Source organism: Symphalangus syndactylus, chromosome 19 (assembly GCF_028878055.3).
Source record: "Symphalangus syndactylus isolate Jambi chromosome 19, NHGRI_mSymSyn1-v2.1_pri, whole genome shotgun sequence".
Lineage (NCBI taxonomy): Eukaryota > Metazoa > Chordata > Mammalia > Primates > Hylobatidae > Symphalangus > Symphalangus syndactylus.
The window spans coordinates 22,273,425-22,297,638 of record NC_072434.2 but is presented as its reverse complement, the minus strand read 5'-3'; the positions used below and the strand labels follow the sequence as shown (position 1 = coordinate 22,297,638).

At 41.2% G+C, this 24,214-nt stretch overlaps 2 protein-coding genes across 6 annotated transcripts in view; both read left to right on the top strand.

Annotated features, from left to right (window-relative positions):
- Positions 1-2,857: 2,857 nt before the first annotated feature.
- Positions 2,858-3,316, top strand: LOC134731965 (natriuretic peptide Oh-NP-like). Its single transcript, XM_063613711.1, has 2 exons — positions 2,858-2,931; positions 3,045-3,316. Exons 1-2 carry the CDS (start codon positions 2,883-2,885, stop codon positions 3,314-3,316), a joined length of 321 nt encoding a protein of 106 aa, XP_063469781.1. The 5' UTR covers positions 2,858-2,882.
- Positions 3,317-3,959: 643 nt separating this feature from the next.
- CAMSAP2 (calmodulin regulated spectrin associated protein family member 2) overlaps positions 3,960-24,214 on the top strand; it is a 123,647-nt gene continuing 103,392 nt past the window's right edge. For 4 of the 5 annotated variants that reach the window (XM_055234848.2, XM_055234845.2, XM_055234847.2 and 1 more), the window contains exon 1: positions 3,960-4,100. In XM_055234848.2, the coding sequence (XP_055090823.1) occupies positions 3,962-4,100 (139 nt within the window). In that variant the 5' untranslated portion in view covers positions 3,960-3,961. Of the gene's footprint in view, positions 4,101-15,144; positions 15,547-24,214 lie in introns of those variants that run through there. The other variant, XM_055234846.2, reaches the window with a different exon arrangement.

The following is a 24,214-nucleotide window of genomic DNA, read 5'->3' as shown; positions in this document are numbered from 1 at the left end:
CTATATATGGTCTGCCTGCAAGCTTTTTTTAGTTTGTTTTTTGTTTTTGTTTTTTTTGAGATGGAGTCTCGCTCTGTTGCCCAGGCTGGAGTGTAGTGGCATGATCTCAGCTCACTGCACCCTCCGCCTCCCAGGTTCAAGCAATTCTCCTGCCTCAGCCTCTCAAGCAGCTGGGACTACTTGTGCGCATCACCACACCCAGCTAATTTTTGTATTTTTAGTAGAGATGGGGTTTCACCATCTTGGCCTGGCTGGTCTCGAACTCCTGACATTGTGATCCACCTTCCTTCAGCCTCCCAGAGTGCTGGGATTACAGGCATAAGCCACCGCACCTGGCCTTTTTTTTTTTTTTTTTTTTTTTTGAGACAGAATCTTGCTATGTTGCCCAGGCTGGAGTGCAGTGGTGCGATCTTGGCTCACTGCAATCTCTGTCTCCTGGGCTCAAGCAATTCTCATGCCTCAGCCTCCTGAGTAGCTGGGATTACAGGTGTGTGCCACCAAGCCTGGCTAATTTTTGTACTTTTAGTAGAGACAGGTGTTTGCTATGTTGCCCAGGCTGGTCTTGAACTCCTGACCGCAAGTGATCCACCTGCCTCAGCCTCCCAAAATGCTGGGATTACAGGCATGAGCCATTGTGCTTGGCCCCTGACTGCACTTTATATCTCTTACAGCACTTTTACATTGTATTATAAATTTATTTATGTACATGTTAGCCTCCATAATGTGGAAAGAGAGCAGGCACAGGGAAAAGTGCCAGAGGAGTGGAGCCAGAAGACCTGTGCTTGAATTTGAAGCCAGACTCAGATATGAATCAACCATGAAATCTTGGCCATGCCACTTAATCTTTGCAATTCTCAGTCCTGCATCTAGAATTGGAAGACAATAATAATTCCTACTTCATAAAATAGATATGGAAATTAGTTATCATATGAACATGCTTTGTGAGCTGTTATCTATATGGTAATTTTATTATCCTCCATGTGATACAGCAAAGGGCCTTCCTTGCCCATGAGAAAAACCCTATTAATATTAATTAAATTATTGGAAAAATTACATCAACCACCCTGTGGCATATTATTATTCTCACATTCTTTTCATATCCCACATTGTTAGCAAGCCTTATCTGTTGTGTCCTACTAGGTTTAAGGAGGAGTGTTTACAAGGATTAAACAGAAACAAAGGGACCTGCCTTTTGACGGAGCTGCCCTCTGCCTTTACCAGTTGTGCAAAATAAGAGTAATTAATTATTTTTTCTGAGCCTTAGTTTTCTCATCTGTATAATGAAGATAATACAGGATTTTATAAAGATTAAAATTAGATAATGCTAGCACTTTGGGAGGCTGAGATGGGAGGATCCCTTGTGGCCAGGAGTTTGAGACCAGCCTGGGCAACATAGGGAGACCTCATCTCTACAAAAAATAAACAAAATTAGCTGGATGTGGTGTGTGCCTGTAGTCCCAGCTATATGGGAGGCTGAGGTGGGAGGATTGCTTGAGCCTGGGAGGTTGAGACTGCAGTGAGCTGTGATTTTGCCACTGCATTCCAGCCAGGGCAACAAAGCAAGACCCTGTCTCAAAAAATAATAATAATAGGCTGGGCGTGGTGGCTCACACCTGTAATCCCAGCGCTTTGGAAGGCTGAGGTTGGCGGATCACCTGAGGTCAGGAGTTCGAGACCAGCCTGGCCAACATGGTGAAACCCCGTCTCTACTAAAAATACAAAAAATCAACTGGGCGTGGTGGTGCGTGCCTGTAGTCCCAGCTACTCAGGAGGCTGAGGCAGGAGAATCGCTTGAGCCTTAGAGGTGGAGATTGCACTGAGCTGAGATCTTGCTACCACTCTTCAGCCTGGGTGACTGTCTCAATAATAATAATAATAATAACAACAATCATTTAAAAATAAAACTAGATAATGTATTAAAATGAGACGTGAGGAGCTAGTGATTTAAGTAAGCTCAGTATGTGTTAACTTTGATAATATTCACATGTAGTCCATTAATTGAGCAATTATACTATGGGGCTGGGCACTGTACAGGTGCTGGAGATATACCCTGTCATCATGTCATCAATAGGAAAAACAGACAAGTAACTGATTATTGCCACGCAATGTGACAGATGCTACAAGAGAAATAAGAACAGGGTGCTCCGGGAACAACAGGGGAGGCACCTGTGTGACAGCCCTGACTGGAAAGTTGTCAGCAGCTGTCAGGGAAGGCTTCATGGAGGAAGTGACTACTGTGGAGTTTGAAGGTGCAGTAGGAGTAAGCTGGGTGGACAGAGGAACCACCCTGAGCAAGGAGGTAGAGATCTGAGAAGGCAGGCTTATTGAAGAAAATAGAGAGCAGTTCTGACAAAATGAAGCTATAAAGGCCTGTAGATGCCAGATCACAAAGGGCATTAGCTTGTTTTGTGAAAGAATTTATGCTCTTTTCTGAGCGAATGGGGAGGCATTGATGGATGTGTGCCCTCTCAGAGACAAAATTTAAGTGGAGAGCACTGAGTTAAGAAAATATCTCGATATCATGAAATTAACACAGGTTTGGAGCCCCCACAGATCCTCAATCCTGGTTAAGTTCCATGTATGACCTAATCAACTCCACCCTCTTTCGTGGACAATCAGCAATGACGTCTACCTCTCAGGATTATTGTGAGGGCTAAATGAGATAGTGCAGGTCAAGTTCGCTGCAAAGTGTGTGCCACATAATGAACATTTTAAATAAATATCAACTCTTTTCGATGAAGCACTGTGTAAGTAGAATATGAAAGCTATTGCCAGGCCTCTCCCTGCTCCCTTCCTTCCTTTTCCTCTTTCAGCAGTGCAGGCAGCAGCAGCCAAAAGCCAGGGACGTGGAGGATGTCCACTCAAGCGAGTACTCCAGAGCGATGATTAAAAGGCAGCCGCCCCGAATCCCGGGCGCGGGCGGGGAGCGAGGTTGGGCATGCTCAGTGGGCGGGAGACCAGAGGCAAGCTGGGCGGGGGCGGGGGCGGGGGTCGGAGCCGCGCGAGGGCGCATGCTCAGTCCCCGCATCTGCTCCTCCATCCAGTGCCGCAGCCGGAAAACCGCAGCGGCGGCGGCGGCGGCGGCGGGGGAACGACCCAGCGAGCTGCAGAAAGAGGGGCAGGAAAAAATTACAAGGACATTACTGATAAGACAGGAACTGAGAGCTTGGGATTCGCGGCCTCTCCCAGGCCACCACCTTCGCCGTCAGCAAGGAAGGAAGAGCCGGGAGACGGCAGCGGCGACGGCGGCAGGGGAAGGAGGAGACGGCGACGGGAGGGAACACAGAGGAGGGGACGGGCCGGCGGTGGCCTGTGAGCCGCAGTGATTTTGACGTTTTCCGCTGCTGCGTCTCCCGCGGGCCCGGGCCGGGCTGCGCTGGGTGGGCCACTTCGCCGCGCACTTCCACCTCGTCCTGCTAGTCCCTCCGCCCACCCGGGGCCTGAGGTGTCTTCCCGCTCCGAGGGAAGGGGAGAGGGAGGCAAGGGCGTGCGGGCATCGCGATGGCGGGGACATTTTCCACAACGTGATTGTTGAAGGCTCCCCCCGCCCCCCCTCCCTTAAAATTCCGGGCCCTTTCAGCCTCCACCCTCCCCCAAGCCCGTGTGACTAAACCGAGACAAAGGGGAGGCGGCCTCGCTCACACGCGGGCTCGCGGGGCGGGTGGCTCGGAGGGGCGCGGGCACGGGGCGGACCTTGCGCGGACGGACGGGCGGACGGACGGACGGAGACGGCGCCGCCACATTCCTATGCCCGGGAGCGGCGGCGGCGGCGGCGGCTCCCGCGGGAGGCGGCAGGCCCGCGGCGCGGACAGCTGAGCTTCTCCCCCGTCGGCGCCCGGGCAGACATCGCCCGGGCCCCGATGTTTTGAGCTTGCTTCTCCCTCCCTCCCGACCCCCGTGGTGGCGAGGCCACGCCATGTGAAGGTTAGGGCCGGGACATCCCGAGGAGCCGCCGTGAAAGATGGGGGATGCTGCAGACCCCAGGGAGATGAGAAAGACGTTCATTGTTCCAGCCATCAAGCCTTTTGACCACTATGATTTCTCCAGGGCCAAAATCGCCTGCAATCTGGCCTGGCTGGTGGCCAAAGCCTTTGGGACAGGTTAGTGGTGTCACCCCTTCTCTCCCCTCTTCCTCCTGATGTGGTCCACATCTCGGTTTTTGTTCCCGATTCTCGAATCCCTCCCCGTGCCTGTGTTCTCGTACAGGTTCAGGGAGATGATGGGAGGCTAGGAAGAGAAAGAAAGGAGAAATAAGGAAAGCAGGTTTGGTCTTCAATGAAGGGCACGTGAATGGTCAGGTGGGATTTGGCCAGATTCCTTTTATTGGATGGCAAAATGTCCCTCCCCACCCCCCAGTGAGCAATTTTATGTTTTTACATAGAGTGATTTTAATTTGTGGTATTTTCTTCATGGTGCTGCGTATATTTCTGCCTCAGTCATAATTGTGATTACACCACCAAGAAATCTAAGTTGGTTTCTTTATTATTGCAAGAAGGTGGATGGTGCATAGTACTATATTGATTTTGACATTTGTAATGATGACTGCTATTCAGGCTCCGTTGGATGGAAGGTGGCCTGTGTCAAGTGCAGTATTAATTTTTGTTGTCATTCTTTAAGGCTGTATCAGCCTTCTGCACACATGTTAAGTTCTTATTAAATCAGTTATTTAAAGCCGTGTTCAGTTTTCTGACTGTAGGGTGCTGTTTTCATATTATCAGTGAGGCATATTCTTTTTTCCAAATGTATTTTGGCTTCATAAATTAAAAGAAACAAAGACTCCCTACTTTGGGGAATTTTTTAATAGATGAGTTTTTTGAAGGCGTGTGCTGTTGACACAGAAATTGTATAGTACAGTAGCAGTTAAACACTCCCTCCATAACCCAGTCTTTGCAAAATAACAGGAAAAGGGCTTCCCGTTGTGATTCTTTAGTGTTGCTTTAGGAGCCCATGTTGTGAAATGCTAAAAAAATTAGAGAGCTGCTTTTCATTGGACGATGCTTCTGTAATTTGGTAACTTTTAAGAGTAATTTTACAAGATTTCTATTCCCTAGTTAATGAAGTTTAGATATATGAAATATTTGTTGAAAAGTTCCTTAGTACTCACAAATTTCCACATGTTAAATATAGGGTTTTTCGGGGGGAGGGTGACATTTCCAATTTTAGGACTATGTAATGTTTTGGTAAATGGTTTAGTTCAGTTTTACTGCTTAAACTTACACAACTGAGTATTTTCAGGACTTACACATCCTACTTAAATAGCAGATTAATCTCAGTGTTTGGAAAATTATTTGAATTTGTTTTTGGGGAAACTTCACATTGATGTGATTTTATGTTTATGGCAGCCTTAATTTTACTTGAATTTTCATGCTTTGATATTAAGCTGGCATCAGGAATAAATATAATCCTTTTCAAATAATTTAAATTTTAAACATCTCTTTGAAATTAAATGTCTAGCATAACTCATAGGAAGAAACACAAAGTGTTACTGCCTTTTTATAAAAACATTCTGGCACCACTGATATAAGCAGTGAGAATAATAGATGTATTTTGGTTTTAACTTAAGCAGCACACTGAAGCTGGTATCTATTTGGATGGCAAATCAAGGCTATTTAAGTGCTTAGAAAACATGGAAAGTGGGAAATTTACATAGTCACCTATGTGGAAAAGTATGTATGAAGTGGAAGGCAAAGGGAATAAGAGAAATATTTTCTTTCCATCTGGAACTGAGAGGATACTTATAGGATACAGATATCAAAATTTTGCCGTGCATACACAAAAGCTTCCAACTAGAAAATGGCCTGCTTTCTGGATATGTGTCAGGCAGGTTGGTAGATTCTAGACCACTTGAACATATTGAACACACCTGAAGAAGAAATGAAGGGAATCTAGTATCAGTGGAATCTGATGTCTGCTAGGCACTCTGCTGGATGCTTTGCATTAAGTTGTACATTAGAGATTCATAACAACTCTCTGATGTAGGTAGTGTGTTCCCTATTTAAAAATAGGAGGAAATTAGTGCATAGAGAGGTTAACTTTCCTACTATCACAGTGTTAGTAAGTGGCAGAAATGAGTTTTGATTTGAGATCTGACTCCAAAGGATAATAAGGTATTGGTGGAGGTAGAACACTCCTGTTGGGTACCCAGCACTCTGAATATGTTACTTCATTTCTTCCTGCAGCAACCCTGTAGATACTGTTCTCATTTTGCAGATAAGGTAACTGGCTCACAGATTAATTTGCACAAGATTAAACATCTGGCAGATGATGTATTCTGCATGTCTGACTCTGAAGTCTTTGCTTATTACTCTATACCATTCTGCAGAGTAACCGTTTTATCTGCAGGTGTGAAAAATGTGCACATAGTACATATTGAAGTCTAATATTTTTTCTTTAAAAATTGTACAAATCTTAATTCAGTTTCAGATAGATGATATTGTTGGCTATTACATTTGCCTTGGCAGCAGTTGGAATGGATGAAAAGACCACATTCAAACGGGATGAAAAACAAGTTTAGAAGACCTTGAGTGATTTAGTAACAATATATTAATACATTATTAAGAATGTTATGTTTGTGCATTTTGTTTATTCTTTATCAACAGTCTTTCAAAACATAAATTTATATGGAGTGAATAAAAAAATTAGGAATTTTTTTGATGTAAATATTCTTTATTTGCTGCAGATACTCTTATGCAGGAAAGGTTAATAGCATATTTCAAAGGTATTACCTAATTATATTCAGTTATTCAAAAAATTAGCCCAGCTTTCAAGTATGATTTACTAAATCACTCCTTTAACAATGGCTTACAGGGTCTTCAGGCACTGATTTGGTGTTTTCTATTAGAAACTTTCTAACTTTTGATGTACTGAAAAAGTAGTCAATTTTATAACCATATGTTCTAAAAGTCATTTAAAATGATAGCTAGAAATAAATTGTGAGCATAGAATGAAGTAATTGAACTTAAAAAAAAAAACACTGATGTTGTAATACCTAGAAAGCAGATACGGAATATTTACTTAATTTGAAGTCTTAGGAGCCTTGAATCATTTTCTTCTCTTTACAGTAGTATTACAAAAGTATTACAAATAGCCCAAATTTTAATAGTTTATTTTGTGGAAGAATGCAGATACAGGTTTGATTAAATGAAGAATATGTTTTTATAGATGAATTTGAAACACTAAATAGATAATCCAAATTGCAAAGGAGGAAGTAGTTCAACTATTTGTGCCTTTTCTATATTTGAAGAGCTTAACCCATTTAAGCAAAGATTTTACAGAATTTTCTTTAAATGTTCTGTTCCCTTAAATCCTTTGGGGGAAATGGTAGATGCAAAACCTCTTGTGACACTCTTACTAAACTCTTGAATTTGGAATTCAAGGCCCACTTCCTGGTGTCAGTTTATCACTTCAATCTTCTCAACTATTATTCTCCTTTTTATCCCATTTACTTTAGTGATATAAGATATTTCCTATTATAAATATACCTTGTTACATTTCTTTGTCTATCTTTACAAATCTTGCTTTCAAAGTCCTATATAAGGTCTGACTCTTGTGCATATATGAAGATTGTTGAGAGCAGTGGGTAGCATTGTGGTTAAGAGAGACCCGTAGCAGAGGGGCCAGTTTGGGACATTATTGCAGGAGTCTCGGCAAAAGATGAGGTCCGGTGTCTTTGACTTTGTAGTCAACAGAAAATTTACCAATAAGAAAAGAAAAGTTCACGAGGTCTTGAAGTAGGGGGGGTATGATAATAAAGCTGCTAATATAGGCTGGGCATGGTAGCTCACGCCTGTAATCCCAGCACTTTGGGAGACCGAGGCGGGTGGATCACCTGAGGTCAGAATTTCGAGACCAGCATGACCAACATGGTGAAACCCCGTCTCTACTAAAAATATAAAAATTAGCTGGGCGTGGTGATGAGTGCCTGTAATCCCAGCTACTCAGGAGGCTGAGGCAGGATAATCACTTGAACCCAGGAAGTGGAGGTTGCAGTGAGCCGAGATGATGCCATTGCATTCCAGCCTGGGCAACAGAGCAAGACTGTATCTCAAAAAATAAAGAAATAAATAAATAAAGCTGCTAATACTTATTGAGCTCTTACACTGTGTGTCAAGCACTTTACACATACTGTATCATTTAAATCCTCTTGACAGCCTTTTGAGGTGGAATGGTTACTTATTCCAATTTTACTGATGAGGAAAGTGAGGCCCAGGGGCTTAGGAACTCTTTCAGAGTTATCCAACTAATGGAGCTGGGATCTGAACCCAGGGAATTTGACTTCAGCCTGTACTTGTAACTACTGTTCTCTATGGGTAGAAGTCAAAAAATGGAAAGGAGGCAAAAGATAGAAAAAATGTTGCAGAGATTTAATCTCTAGTATTTCTAAGTGGGTACATGGGAAATGGTTTGAATGAAAAGGGAATGTGTAAGAGGGTGAGGTCGCCTGAGGTTTTAAGAAGGATGAGGTTACCTGAGATTTTGAGATTTGGTGACTGACAGGCTGAATTGCGATGCCATTGACAGAGAAGAAAGTGTAGTAACACTGAAGCCCTGGAAGGAGAAAGTTTCAAGGAGAATGGTCTGATTCAACAGTGTCAAATCCTATATGTTTAAGCTATGCCTTTCTTTTAAGAGTTTATGCTTTAGTAGGGGAGGTATGATAAATGTATAACCACAGTAGAGTTCAGAAATAAGCTAAGAGTCATATAATTGGAAATATGACATTCAGAGGGAGACTGATGGTGGTAGGATGCGGTGGGGTGGCAGGGGAGAGGCCATTTCCAGCCTCGTCAGTGGTCTGTGGAGGAAGACCTCTCTAGTGGGGGTGGTATTTAAGCTATAGGCTGAATTGAAAGTAGGCATGGTAGATGGAGGAAATCGTTTGTGTGTAGACATGGAGTTGTGAAACCCAGGTAGTGCTAATGAAACAACATAGACCAGATTGATGGGATGAGGTTTATGTAATGAAGCAGTGAGAGAGCCAGCTTGAAAGACAAACGGACAGAATTATGTGAAGGGTGAGGTGAAGGAATTTGGTATTTATTTAGTAGTTAAATTATTCTAAGCACATTAGATTAAATAAAAGAAAAAATACTATTAAGTGTATTAAACATGTACTTTGTGCTAATTATTCTTGTAAGCATTTTATATGCGTTATTTATTTTAATTCTGAGAATGAGCCTATTAAGTAGATATTTTATTTTTTCTAAGACTCTAAAACAGGGTTTCTCAACTGCAGAACTATTGGCCAGATAATTCTTTGTTGTTGGGGGCTGTCCTATGCATTCTAGGATTTTAGCAGCATCGGTGGCCTCTACCCACTTAATGCCAGTAGTGCTCCCTACCTCTACCCCTACTCCTACCCCAGTTGTGACAACCCAAAATGTCCCCAGACATCTCCAGGTGACTCCTGGGGAACAAAAGGAGCCCAGGTTGAGAATCACTGCTATAAATATTATAAGACACACTATTGTGATCTAAAAAGGTTTTTTTTTTTGTACATTGAAGTACAAATTAATTATAAGACATACTGATTTCACAAATATTCAATTTGAAAATAAGAATTTAGGAAATATTATATGATAGTTCACCCTTTTAAAAATAAACAATGAGACAGATTTAGAGGAGTTAACTAACTTGCCCTTGATCATACAACTTGTAAGAGGTGGAAACAAAATTAGAGTCTAAGCCTGTGTGATACTGAAATTTGTATCTTAACCTCTGAGTTACAGTCTTCTGGATTTTCAGTAGAGATTGGGGTTTTGCCGTGTTGGCCTGGCTGATCTCAAACTTTGGGGTCAAGTGATCTGCCTGCCTCGGCCTCCCAAAGTGCTGGGATTACAGGCGTGAGCCTTCGTGCCTGGTTGATGATGATGTTAAAATAGATTGTTGACCATGTAAACTTATTTTCTAATTTACATGTTTTATAGAATTTTGTCTCATAACAGATTTTGAAACAGCAGAAATATTTTCTGTTATCTACCCTTTAAAAAATAGATGATAGAGTTCTTTATTATATAGGTTCTTGAAAATTTATTAACAGTTAAAAAGTTTTTTAAAATAAGTATACAGGTACAGATTCAAAACTCAAAGGTATAAAAGAGTAGATCTTGTGAGAAGTCTTCTTCCCACCTGGACCCTGAGCCAGTCAGTTTCTGTTTTAAGCAAGATAAAATCATCAGAAGATTTGTTTTTAGAAAATCTCTTGGAATACACTTAAAAATGGTTAAAATAGTAAAGTTTATGTAATGTATATTTTACCACAATTTTTAAAAAGATGTCTTGGAAACAGTTGGAGGAGGGCCAAGAGTTATGAAGGAGGAAACCAGTGGGAAGTTATTATGTTTCAGGTGAGAGATGATGGCATCTTGAATGTGGATGGTAGTGGTGGATATGGAAAGAAGTGGATGAATGTAAAGGATAAGGCTTGATGATTGATTGGATATGTGGAAGAAAAGATGAGATCTTGGGAAGTGTTAAGATTGATTCTATTTTGTGAAAAAGCAAACAATGGAAGAGGGCCAGTGTGTGTGTTTAAAGGGCGGGGGGAAGAACCATGTTGAGTTTGAGGAACATATAAAATGGTGGTGTGTGCATTAGGCCCATGGAAATTCATGTATGGAGCTTAGAAGACCTCAGGGATGAGAGCTATAAGTGGTAATTAAAATTTAAAAAGTAGGTGACTACCAGTCACTAGTCACATTTTTTTTTTTCTTTTGAGACGGAGTCTCGCCCTGTCGCCCAGGCTGGAGTGCAGTGGCGCGATCTCGGCCCTGCCTCCGGGTTCTCGCCATTCTCCTGCCTCAGCCTCCCAAGTAGCTGGGACTACAGGCGCCCACCACCACGCCCAGCTAATTTTTTGTATTTTTAGTAGAGACGGGGTTTCACCGTGTTAGCCAGGATGGTCTTGATTTCCCGACCTTGTGATCCGCCCCCCGCGGCCTCCCAAAGTGCTGGGATTACAGGCGTGAGTCACTGTGCCCAGCCTAGTCACATTTTTTTTAAGGTCTCACTGTCACCCAGGCTGAGTGCAGTCATGTGATCAAAGCTCATTGCAGCTTCAAATTTCTGGACTCAGGTGATCCTCCTGCCTCAGCCTTTTGAGTAGCTGGGACTACATGCCTGGCTAACTTTTTTGAAAATGTTTGGTAGAGATGGGGTCTCACTATGTTGCCCAAGCTGGTCTTGAACTCCTGGATTCAAGCACTTTTCCTGCCTCGGCTTCCCAAAGTGTTAGGATTACCTGCGTGAGCCACCCCACCCAGCTGACTGCCAGTCACTTTGAGGGAGAGTATGGAGAAAGAAAGAACCCAAGACAGGCGAGCCAGCAAAGGAGCTAGGCATAGGGTAATTAGAAAGAAAACCAAGGGAATGTGGAGGCTCAGAAGACTAAGGAAGAGAACATTGAGGATGAAGGAATATGAGGTGTAGCTGAGAAAGATTAATCGAGGACTCTCAAAAAGATCCATTAGATTTAGCAACAAGGAAGTTATTGATGATTTTGCTGAGAACATTTTGAGGGGAATGTAGAGACAGAAGCATGACTAGGTTGAAAGTAAATGGGAGATTGTATCAGTTACGCTGTCCTCACTTGTAGTAACACAAAATCCACCTCAAATTGGCTAATAGTAAAGAGGATTTATTATTTCTGGAAAAAGTCCTAAAGTGGGATGGGCTTTGGTTTTGATTTGATCAGGGCTGTAGCTTCATTTCTCTGTGATTCTTTTAGCTGTGCCCTTGTTCATGTGTGGATTTCATTCTCAGGCTGTCTAGTCTCATGGTAGAAAATGGCTGTAGCAGTTCTAGATCTCATATCTATGTACCACACCATTCAGAGCTCTTCTCTGATCACTGAAAGTTCTACACTCTTCTCTTGCTTTTTTCTTTCTCTTCAAACAGAAGGATTGATTATAGAAAATCTCAGATATATACAATAACAATAATCTTTCATGTACCCATCATCCAGCCCCTGCTGTCATCAACTTACGGCCAATCTTGATTCATCTCTAAACACTCCCCACCACTGCCAATTATTTGAAACAAATTCCAAACATCATGTTATCCCATCTATACATATATCAGTATGTATTTCTGTAAGTCCACTCCCTTTTAAAAATGTAATCATGGCACAGCCATCACAGCACTATTGTCGTCACAGGATTCCATATCATCAAATCAATGTGAACATTTCTGATTGTCTCATAAATGTTTTTTATTTTTATTTTACAGTTTTATTTGTTCTAGTTAGGATCCATCTAAAGGCCATACTTTGTAATTGGTTGATATCCCTTTATATTGTTGTGTTTTTTTTTTTTTCTTTTTCAGGTATATATGACCAGATTTTTTTTCTTAATGTATAGGCTCCTTCTCCATCTCATTTTATCTTCCTTGCAATTTATTTGTTGGAGAAACCAGAGTATTTGTCCTATAAAGTCTCCTACAATTTGGAGCTCCATGATATTAACAAGTTTCTCTTTGTCCTCTGTATTCGTTATAAATTGATAGTTAGATCTAGAGGATTGATTGCATTCACGTTTGATTTTTTTTTTTTTTTTTTTGGTATACTTTATAGGTGGTGTGTAGTTCTACCACAAGATACTTAATATCTAGTTATCTCTCTATCATGACTTCTCTATTTATTAGCTGGAATGCTGTTTTAAAAATAAATTTCCCTTTATTATTTGGTTACCCTGAGTGCTGTGTGAGAAATTACCTTGATCCAATGGTAGCCTCTAAGTACATGCCATACAAAACTAGCCTAGAGGTCACAGAACAGAAAGCTTACAGAACAACTTAAAATGCCCAAATTATGTGATTTGTTAAGTCAATTTTTAGTGAGAAGCAAGAGGAAAGAGATAGGATGAGTTAAAACACTTAGGATAGGATGCAAACAGGGAAGAAGGACCACAATCCCTGAATACTGCAGTATGTACATTTCATATGTCCTCTCTCTACTGCCTTAGCCTTCTCTGCTGATAGTGTGGTCACCAGGACGAGAGCTGAGGTTTGAACAAAGAGGCCCACACAGACATAGGCCAGTGCCACACACTTGCTCTATTAGACATGGGACAAGGAAGCCTGCCACAGCTGTAGCTTGCCACAAGCCTGATGATAGCCATGGGCTTTGTGTTCCTTGGGCAGAGGACACATGGGCCAGACTGGGCATCACCAATGGGTAGCTGAATTAAGGACTCATGAATATTGTGCTCATGTGTTCATTGACTCTTGTTGTTTAGTGTCATGCATATTTACTCTGTCATGAATATTTAGTACTTAGTATATTTAGTGTGTCATGAATATTTAATACATAGGTGCCTCATAAATATTAGGTATCTTGTTTTTTCCATCCCTTTCTATGTTTAATGTACGTGTGCTATTAACTGCTTACCTTTATTTAACATGTTCTATCAATTATATGTTTAACAAACTTTTAAAACTAGCTCCTTATCTATACTTAAAATATCTTTGAAGATTTCATCTACATTTTACAAATGTATTCATCTTTATTTATAATAGAATTGAATAGTCTCAAAAGTAAAATTTTATTACATTGAGGTACAGGGAAAGCAGGATAAATGCTATATTCTTTCTGTTTATGGGGGGGAAATTGGACCAGACTGAATGGCCCCTGAGAATCTGAAAGGGGGTAAAGAATAGGGAGAACATTCCAGAGAATGTGAAAAGGCTCTGGAGTGGAAGAGAGCATGGTTTCCAGGAACTGAATGTGACTGGCAGGGATAGGATCATTCCATTCTTGTAGGCCAGAGGAAGGATTTTAATCCTTAGAGAAGTGAGAAGTCATTGGAAACCCTTGGGGATGGGGGTGGTGTGTGTGACATGACCAAATTTGCTTGTGGGAAATAAGCAAATTCTGGCTACAGTAGAGAATGGTTTGGAGCGGGGAGCAGAGTGAATGTGGGAAGACAAAATTCGGAGTAAATATAGTAATTAAGATAAAATGTGCTGGTTGCCTGAACTAGGGAGAACCAGAACCTGGAGTCTGAGATTGTGAGAAGAGGGAAGACTTTAGACTGGATTCTGTAATGGATTTTATTTATGGTTGAAGGAGAGGGAGGCATTAACGATGACTCCTAGGTTTCTGACTTGTTCAGCTCGATGGATTGTGGTGTACTTTATTGATGTAAGGAACACTGAAAGATCATCAAGTTTGGGAGAAAAGATTGGTTTGGGGCATTTTGAAGTTTTGTAGCCTTTTCAACATAATTTCAAATGTGTAAGAATAGTATAAAGAATTCCCAAATACTCTTTACCCAGATTTACCAATTATTTTGTCCCATTTGTTTTATTATTCTCTCTCATTCCTTCTTCCTACCTCCCACACAAATGCCTCTGTGTGTGTGTGTGTGTGTGTGTGTGTGTGTGTGTGTGTGTGTAGAGAGAGAGAGAAAGAGATAGATAGATACATCTTTTTTTTTTTTTGAGACGGAGTTTCACTCTTGTTGCCCAGGTTGGAGTGCAATGGTGCAATCTTGGCTCACTGCAACCTCTGCCTCCCGGGTTCAAGTGATTCTCCTGCCTCAGCCTCCCGAGTAGCTGGGATTACAGGCGCCTGCCACCACACCTAGCTAATTTTTTTGTATTTTTGGTAAAGACGGGGTTTCACGATGTTGGTCAGGTGATCCACCTGCCTTGGCCTCCCAAAATGCTGGGATTACAGGCATGAGCCACCGTGCCTGGCTTTTTTTTGGTTTGTTTTTGAAACAGAGTTTTGCTTTGTCACCAGGCTGGAATGCAGTGGCACGATCTCAGCTCACTGCAATCTCCAACTCCCGGGTTCAAGCGATTCTCATGCCTCAGCCACCCAAGTAGCTGGGATTACAGGCACGTGCCACCACGCCCAGCTAATTTTTGTATTTTTAGTAGAGCTAGGGTTTCACCATGTTGGCCAGGCTGATCTTGAACTCCTGACCTCAAGTGATCTGCCTGCCTCGGCCTCCTGAAGTGCTGGGATTATAGGCATGAGCCGCCATACCCAGCAATGTATATATAACGTGTGTGTGTGTGTGTGCATATATATAGGATATAAATAAATATATATAATATTTCTGAACCATTTGAGAATATGTAAAGAGATATTGTATCCCACACTCCTTCAGTGTGCATCTCCTATAAAATAAAGGATAGTTCCTGAACATAATCTCATTTAAAAATTGGAAAATTTTAACTGGGTGTGGTAGTGGGCACCTGTGATCCCAGCTACTCGGGAGGCTGAGACAGGAGAAGCACTTGAATCAGGAGGTGGAGTTTGCAGTGAGCCAAGATCGCACCATTGCACTCCAGCCTGGGTGACAAGAGTGAGACTCCATCTCAAAAAAAAAAAAAAAAAAAAAAACAAGCTACAATATGAGGCTATGGTAAAGGCAGGGACCAGACTACCAGATTAGTCAGTTCTCTCTAAATCATAACAGAATATTTAACATACCCTAGGAGCAATGGAAGGTCATTGGTGTGTCAAAAGCTTTCCCTGGCTAATAATAAGTATGAAAAGATGGCGAGAGCACAGAAGTGTTGCCAGAAGTCACGCAAGAGGTATGGGACCTGGAATGAGGTAATGCATTTAAGATGAAGAGACACAGAGGTGTTCAGTCTGTGTGGGAATCTGTGTTGGAAATAGAGCTTGGTTATAAATCAGATGGAGAATAGAGTTGGGCTGTGGGTGTGACAGGTGCAAAACTGACCCTCAGTTGACTCATTTGGAAATAGCAGAGTTGTGGTTTACTGACGTGGAAGCACTGGATTGGGGCAGACTTATTGTGTGCAACATGGGCCACGTTAACTTGGAAATGCCTGTAAAACATACAAGGGAAGATATCACAAACATAATCTGTGGCTCAAAGGGGAGGTCTGGGCTAAAAATCCAAATGTATTTTTTTAATTTTATCTTTCACTTTAAATTAAACATTAATGGATGACCGTTGGGGAAAAAAAAAAGCATTAAAAATGACCATAGAGTTCTTTCTCTATATGTGTACACATAATTGTTATTTACAAAGAGAATTATATTATTTTTAATCTGATTTTTAACATTTTGAGCAGTTTCTTCAGGTAAATATAGATTCCTTCTGTGATATGTAACTTTACTGAGCATATAATATTGCTTAATATATCTATACTGTAAATTATTAACTTGGTTCTTATTTTAATATATGTAGATGGTTTCTAATATTTTGCTACAATAAGCAGCACTACAATTAACACTTATATGTCTTTATGTAATCACTTAGTAAAATTCATAATTCATAAGAAAAAAATTGAGAAATTTAACCTTGACGTGATATTCTTATCTGATTCACAGCCCGTATTCAGATTTGCCAGTTGTTTTGATTTTCATTATTGCTATTTTATTTCCCAATTCAGGCTCATGCTTTGCATTTAGTTGTTATGTCACCTTTTTTTTTTTTTTTTTTCTGAGACGGACTCTCGCTCTGTCACCCAGGCTGGAGTGCAGTGGCGCCATCTCGGCTCACTGCAAGCTCCACCTTCTGGGTTCACACCATTCTCCTGCCTCAGCCTCCCAAGTAGCTGGGACTACAGGTGCCCGCCACCACACCTGGCTAATTTTTTGTATTTTATAGTAGAGACGGGGTTTTGCTGTGTTAGCCAGGATGGTCTCGATCTCCTGACCTCGTGATCCGCTGGCCTCGGCCTCCCAAAGTGCTGGGATTACAGGCGTGAGCCACCGTGCCCAGCCTAGTTGTCATGTCTCTTAAGTCTCCTTTAACCTGGAATAGTTCTTCAGTCTGCCTTTGTCTTTAATGATATTAACACTTTTGAAGATGAAGCACCAGCCTGGGCGTGGTGGCTCACACCTGTAATCCCAGCACTTTGGAAGGCTGAGGTGGGCAGATCACTTGAGGTCAGGAGTTTGAGACCACCCTGGCAAACAAGGTGAAACCCCATCTCTACTAAAAAATACAAAAAATTAGCCGGTGGTGTGTGCCTGTAGTCCCAGTTACTTGGTCTGTGCTTGTGGTCCCAGCTACTCGGTAGGCCGAGGCAGGAGAATTGCTTGAACCTGGGAGGCAGAGGTTACAGTGAGCTGGGATTGTGCCACTGCACTCCAGCCTGGGCAACAGGCAAAATTCCATCTCAAAAATAAAATAAAATAAAATGAAATAAAATAAAATAAGATAGAGCACCCTGGCACCCTTAGCTGTGTGCTGGCTGGATATCAAGCCCCTTCCTTAGGTATTGTCTTAGCTCTTGCCAAACTTTTGCGTTGTATGTCTGGTACAAGCAGCCAGTTCTCTGCAGGAGCTGATTGGGTGCCTCCTTCTTTGTGTTCCTCTTTACTCTGGAGTGCTGGGCCCTGATTTAGCAGATGTCCCCCTCCACCCTTGGTCCAAATGACTGGGACAATGATGAGATCCTTACATGGGTGCTGGTATTGATAGGAATACCTAGACAGTAGGAAAAAAACAAATTACACAGAGTCCTGCCCTCAGACAAGAGCTGATAGAGACCCAGGAACTGGAGACCATCTCCTAAACCCCTACTACTTCTGCACTCTGGTGCACCCTATCTTTTGGCTTTCTTCCCTCTTTCGTACTTCCCTTCTTCCCTCTCTTCCATTCACTCTTCCCTGCTGCCCTCTGGCAGACCCACTCTGTACTCCTCTTGCTTGTCACTGCCACTACCACGACCACCAGTTGTCTCTCTGTCAGCAGATGTGCCCTGTTGCCTCTCTGCACAGCACCATCCCTGCATTCCACAGAAGACTTGGGCAAGAGTGCCCGAGAGGTACCCAGAGACAAATCACGTGGCAGCCAGGCAGCCCCAGAGCAAAGATATTCAGACAGTTGAAAGTCTCCTTACCCCTATTTCTTCCAAGATCAGAACAGCTTGACATACTCCCTCATATACAGTGATGCCAGGAAGGCAGGGGAGGCGGGGGAAGTCTTCCTTCCCAGTACCTGCAAAATGTCTGAGCATTATGTTGATTTTTTTCTTTATTAAAATGTACTTTTTAATCTTATAAAAACAATAGGCCTGTTATTTTATAGAATGTCTCTAAATTTGGATTTGTTTAAGGTTTCTTTATTCAAGTTTGATAAGGTTCAAGTTATAGAAGCCTGGTAGACTACTGCAGAAGAGATGTTGTATTCTCAGTAAATCATATCAGGGGACACATAATGTTTGTTCCAGTATAGGTGATGTTAACTTTGATCACCTGGTCAAAGTGGTATCTGTAGTTTTCTCCATTATAAAATTATTTTTCCACTTTAAATTAATAAGTAATTTATAGGGAGGTAATTCAAAATATCCTGTTCATTAAACTGTTACCCACCATTTAGAATCCAATAATGATCTTGCTTGAACCAATTATTGCTGTTGATTACTATCCTTTTTTTCCATTTGTTTGTTGGTATTATTCTACCACAAGAAAGAGCTTCTTTTTTTTTTTGAGACGAAGTCTGGCTCTGTTGCCCAGGCTGGAGTGCAGTGGTGCGACCTTCGCTCAGTGCAAGCTCCACCTCCCGGGTTCAGGCCATTCTCCTGCCTCAGCCTCCTGAGTAGCTGGGACTGCAGGCACCCGCCACCATGCCCGGCTAATTTTTTGTATATTTAGTAGAGACGGGGTTTCACCGTGTTAGCCAGGACGGTCTCTATCTCCTGACCTTGTGATCTGCCCGCCTCGGCCTCCCAAAGTGCTGGGATTACAGGCGTGAGCCACTGCGCTTGGCCGAAAGAGCTTTTTTAATGTATTATTTATTTGTGTCAGGATAGACTCATTGATGTGTGTTTTATTCAGTGGGTTATAATTCTTTATTATGTATTCTGATGTTCATGTTTTCCCAGTTTTAGCCAATGGCATCCCCTTCCATCTGGATCCTGTGTTCTTTTGACATGGCTCCATTATTTGTTAGCGTTTCCTTACTTTCTGGCACATACCACAACAAAGATGTCCTAAGCATATCTTGTACTTTTCCCTGCTCCAGACCTGGAAACATTTCTTCAAGGATCCCTGTTGTTTTTGGTGGGAAAGGTATTAGAAACCAAGATACAGCTGCTACACTTATTGCTAACAGTGTTATTTAGCAGACAGATAGCAAACACACACATATATACATAGTGTATAGCTAAATCTATTTCTTTTGCTTTCCATATATATAAAGAGATATATATCTGAAACATCATGTATTTATAATGACACTTCCCATTTCAACCAGCACCACAGAGTTTATTCTAGTTTTTCCTTTTTCCATATTTGTAACTCCCCTGGTCACTGAGAAACCTGGCTCCCATTTTGAGTTAGGTTTCTTTGTGACACGCAAGTGAAGAGCTGAGTAGGCTGATGGCTTATAAAGATCTGGCGCTCAGAAGAGGTGCTTTGGCCTTATAGGGTAATGGGAGGAGTGGAGGTGATAATTTAAGCTCAGGAATGCTGTACCACACTTACCATGTTATTTGGTAATAATGTAGAGGGCAGGAGGGAGCTAACTTTTAATTGGTACCTTCTTGGAAGGCAAGGCTCTGTGTAGGTACTGTACAGTCTTTTGGTAAATATTTGAGTGTGTACTGTGTTTCAGACGCAGTTCCAGGTATAGTGACGCAGGACAGATAAGTATCTTGCTCTCCTTGAGGTACCTTATAGTGAGGGGAGGTAGAAATAAAATATTATGAGATAGTAATAGTTGTTACCTAGATAATTAAACTACAATGAGTGATTGGGTGGTCAGGGAAAATGTGTTTGAGGAGGTTACATTTAACTGAGATCTGAATGGAAAGAGCCAACCATTCATTCGGTTAAGGGGAGGAACATTAGAGGCAGAAGGTCTCTAGTGCGTGGGCCAAAAGGTCTGAACCTGGCATATTCTAGCAACAGGAAGAGTTGGGTGTTTGGAACATAGTGGCCTGGGGAAGTGGAGGAAGTTGAGGTCAGAGTAGGAATAGGCAGCACATTTGTGGAATATGGAGAAACTAAAACTCAGAGAAGTTAATTACTGAACTCAAGATCCCATCAAGTAAATGGCTGGGCCGGGCATGGTGGCTGGTGCCTGTAATCCCAGCACTTTGGGAGGCCAAGGTGGGCAGATCATCTGAGGTCAGGAGTCCAAGACTAGCTTGGCCAACATAGTGAAACCCCATCTCTACTAAAAATACAAAAATTAGCTGGGTGTGGTGGCACATACCTGTAGTCCCAGCTACGCGGGAGGCTGAGGCACAAGAATTGCCCGAACCCAGGACGTGGAGGTTGCAGTGAGTCGAGATCACATCACTGCACTCCAGCCTGGGCGACAAAGTGAGACTCTTTCTCAAAAAAAAAAAAAAAAGAAAAAAAGAAAAAAAAAGTAAGTGGTAAAATTAGGACTCAACCGATTCTTTTAAAATCTAAAGCCTATACTTTCTCAAAGCCCAAATTTTTACCAAATTTCAGAATGGATGTAGGTAGTGAATGTAGGTAAACCGAAAACCTATCTGGTTTTGAGAGGGTTTGCTATCACAGAAATTAAGTGTGGCCCAGAGAAAACTAAAGTTTCTCAAAGCATGTACAAGGAGTAAATAATGATTACTAGCGCAGAATCAGGTAGTAAACTTGAGGGGGAAATTTGAAACCTGGGAGTACTTTCAGGAAAAGGCTAGTGACTAGAATTTTTTTTTAATAACATTTTTATTTATTCATCAAATCTTTCCTTACCATGTACCAGGCGCTGAGTTAGGCCCTAGAGATTCATATCATGGTAAATGAGGACAACATGATCCTTGCCCTTTGGTCATATATTAGAGTATTCGTATCAGTACATCCTTGTCAACAGTGGGTTTAAACTTTTTTTTTTTTTTTTGCCATTTTGATAACTTTCTTTAATTACTGCTACTATGAAGTTTTAAATGTTATTGATCATCTTTATGTCTTTTGGTTAATTTCAGGTTCAGATTCTGTGGCTTACTTTTAATTGGAGTTCTTTGAAACTTAGAAATTCTATAATAGTTATTACCTTAGAAACTATTTTTTAGATTTGGAAAATAAGGTGGTATTCCTATGATTTAGTGTGGTGATATTTCTAAAATGTACTCCCCTCCTGCTTCCTGCCCCTTTATTGCTTTTAATAAATCTGTGTCACTTGCTGGAATGTGGATGCAACTGGTAGCTAACCCAGTTTTATAGAAAATTGCCTTGAGCAATACTGTCTCTGCTCCCTCTACCTGTACCTCAAGCATTTCAGATGGATGTTAATTTCAAGTCTAGTCAAGACTTATAGTAACATGATTAAATTATGTTCTGCTTAAGTCATGGTGTACAAGAAAAACTCATCTTGTATCCTTTGCAATTCTAGCAGTGGTATTTCACTCAACCGTTCTGTCAGTATTAATTTCTTACTTTTTGTGTTCTGGAGGTTTGGGAGAGAGTGAAACCTCTTATCTTTGATTTTGCTGTTTATTTTCTAATATGCTGTTTCAGTTCTTTTTTTTTTTAATGTGGTACAATTCCAAACTTTAAAAAAAAATAGTTTTATACCATTGGTAAAATGATAGACACTTTTGAAGTCTTCTCTTAAGTATATTTAGCTCTTGAAGACTTGTTTTTAAAATGACCTATTTTATATTCAGTATGAAGTTTTACATTCTCTTGAGGGCTGAAGAGTCTATTTTTGTTGTATTCTTGAAACAGTCTTTGATTAGCTATGGATCCTTTCCCTTTTCCTTGCACTGGGGTCTTTTTAAAACTTACACTTTCACAACTTAGGTTAGTGGGTATGCTTTAATGAAATGGAAGCAACCCCTGGACTCTTGTCTTCCACCTTCCACCCTTTTGCTTTTGGCAAATCATTATTATGTTTGAGCCTGTTTAGCAAGATGGTGTAGAGCTATAATTCTGTGCTTATCAGCTATGTGCCCCTGGGCAAGATGTCCTTTCTTGAGTTCTTTATCTGTAAAATAGGGTAAGAGGGTTGTCAGAATTAAATGACAGAATGCATGTTTAGGACTGTGTCTGACAAGATGTTATAAAGGTCATACATGAAAATGGATGTAAAAGCAGTAAGTAAATGCTAGGTGGATATATAGGTATGATAGATAAATTTGTAATACTGATAATGAGCATATACTTTTCACAGCTAATATTTAGATGCCAAATAACCTATATTAGCCATATTTTTATTGATACAGGAAATAAAAATCCATTATTTATACATTTTACAATAGTTATCTTAAAATCAAATAATTTTCCTTTTGCAGCTGTTCTACTAATAGTTTCTGTTTATTTCCTACAATACTAAAGTGTAAATGAATACCAGCACTATATTCTGCAATTTAAAACTGAACTTCACCATCACTCTGAGGCAGCTATATTAAATTTAAAGCTGGCTCACTACTGGGTAATGCATCTACGAAGAAAGGAAAGTGTTTTCAATTATTAAATGAGGATGATATTTTTAGATGTCACCAAAATCCCAAATTGATACATCCACTCTTGACCTCTTTCCAGAGTCCTATATCTCCAGCTGCTTATTGGATATTTCCACTTGGATATTTTTGCTATTGTTTCAAACTCGATATGTCTAAAACTGAGTTTTTGATCTTGCTTTTAGAATTGGTGCTGCCTCTGATTTTCATTTTTCTATTAATAATATCACTATTTCCCTCGTAATGTAGGCTTATTATTTATTTCCATCTTGACCCTCTCTCTTTGCTTTATTCCTGGGTACTTTTTGTTTGTCTTTAGCAGTTAGTCTCTTATGTCCTGTAGTTTCTGTTTTCACTACTGCCTTTGAACTTCATTTCCTTATATCTATATGATAATCTTCTATCTCTGATTTTTATAGCCATCAATATTAAATAGCAGATTGTTCCAAAACATCAGTCTTAATGTGACACTGTCCTGTAAAACTGTCAGCATCTCCTTATTAGCTAATACACAAAGGCCTCGTGTTTAAAAGATGAATATTTCTTTCAAGTCCTCATCACCAACCTCTCCCATTCCAGCTTTGCCTCTTACTGCTTTCCCACATGAACTCTTCTCACCATCCAGATTGTTCAATTTGGTGTCTCTTCACATCTTTTTTCCCTACTCTTCTCTTCTCCCTCTCCTTATGTTTAGAAAGCTTTTTTTTTCCTGACTAAAATTCTGCTGATTCCTGCTATTCTATTTTTTTTTTTTTTGAGATAGAGTTTCATTCTTGTTGCCCAAGCTGGAGTGCAATGGCGCGATCTCGGCTCACTGCAACCTCTGCCTCCCAGGTTCAAGAGATTCTACTGTCTCAGCCTCCCAAGTAGCTGGGATTACAGGCGCCTGCCACCATGCCTAGCTAATTTTGTATTTTTAGTAGAGAGGGGTTTCATCATATTGGTCAGGCAGGTCTGGTACTCCTGACCTCAGGTGATCTGCCCGCTTCGGCCTCCCAAAGTGCAGGGATTACAGGTGTCAGCCACCATGCCCCGCCTATACTATTTTTTTTTTTTTTTTTTTTTTTTTTTTTGAGACGAAGTCTCACTCTGTCACCCAGGCTGGAGTGCAGTGGTGCGATCTCGGCTCACTGCAATCTCCGCCTCCCGGGTTCACGCCATTCTCCTGCCTCAGCCTCCTGAATAGCTGGGACTACAGGCGCCTGCCACAACGCCTGGCTAATTTTTTGTATTTTTAGTAGAGATGGGTTTTCACCGTGTTAGCCAGATGGTCTCGATCTCCTGACCTCAGGTAATCTGTCCGCTTCGGCCTCCCAAAGTGCGGGGATTACAGGCGTGAGCCACTGTGCCCGGCCTCAATTTTTGTTTAAGATGAAGTTGTGTCCCCCCACTGTGATGCTCCCACTTCTGAACTCTAAGTACTTAATTGTTGATTTCTTTCATTTGGTGCTTAATAATTTCCTGCTTAGTATTGTCTCTAATTTCTGAATTGCTTAACTCTACCTCTCTGTCTGTTTAGAGTTTTGTAAATTACTGGCTCCTTGAGGATGAGGGTTATTTCTGATTCCTTGAATTCCTTAGAACCATGCTGGTATAGAAAATTAACATGCAATAATTATTACAATATTGTGTGAAGATATTTTTCTAAATAGGCACTTTTTAAAAAACTTTAAGGTGAAAATTGCTAAGGAGTATATTAATGCTTTGTGAACAAATTTTTCTTTTTTTTTTTTTTTTTTTTTTTTGAGACAGAGTCTCTCTCTGTCACCCAGGCTGGAGTGCAGTGGTGCCATCTCAGCTCATTGTAAGCTCCGCCTCCTGGGTTCAAGCGATTCTCCTGCCTCAGCCTCCT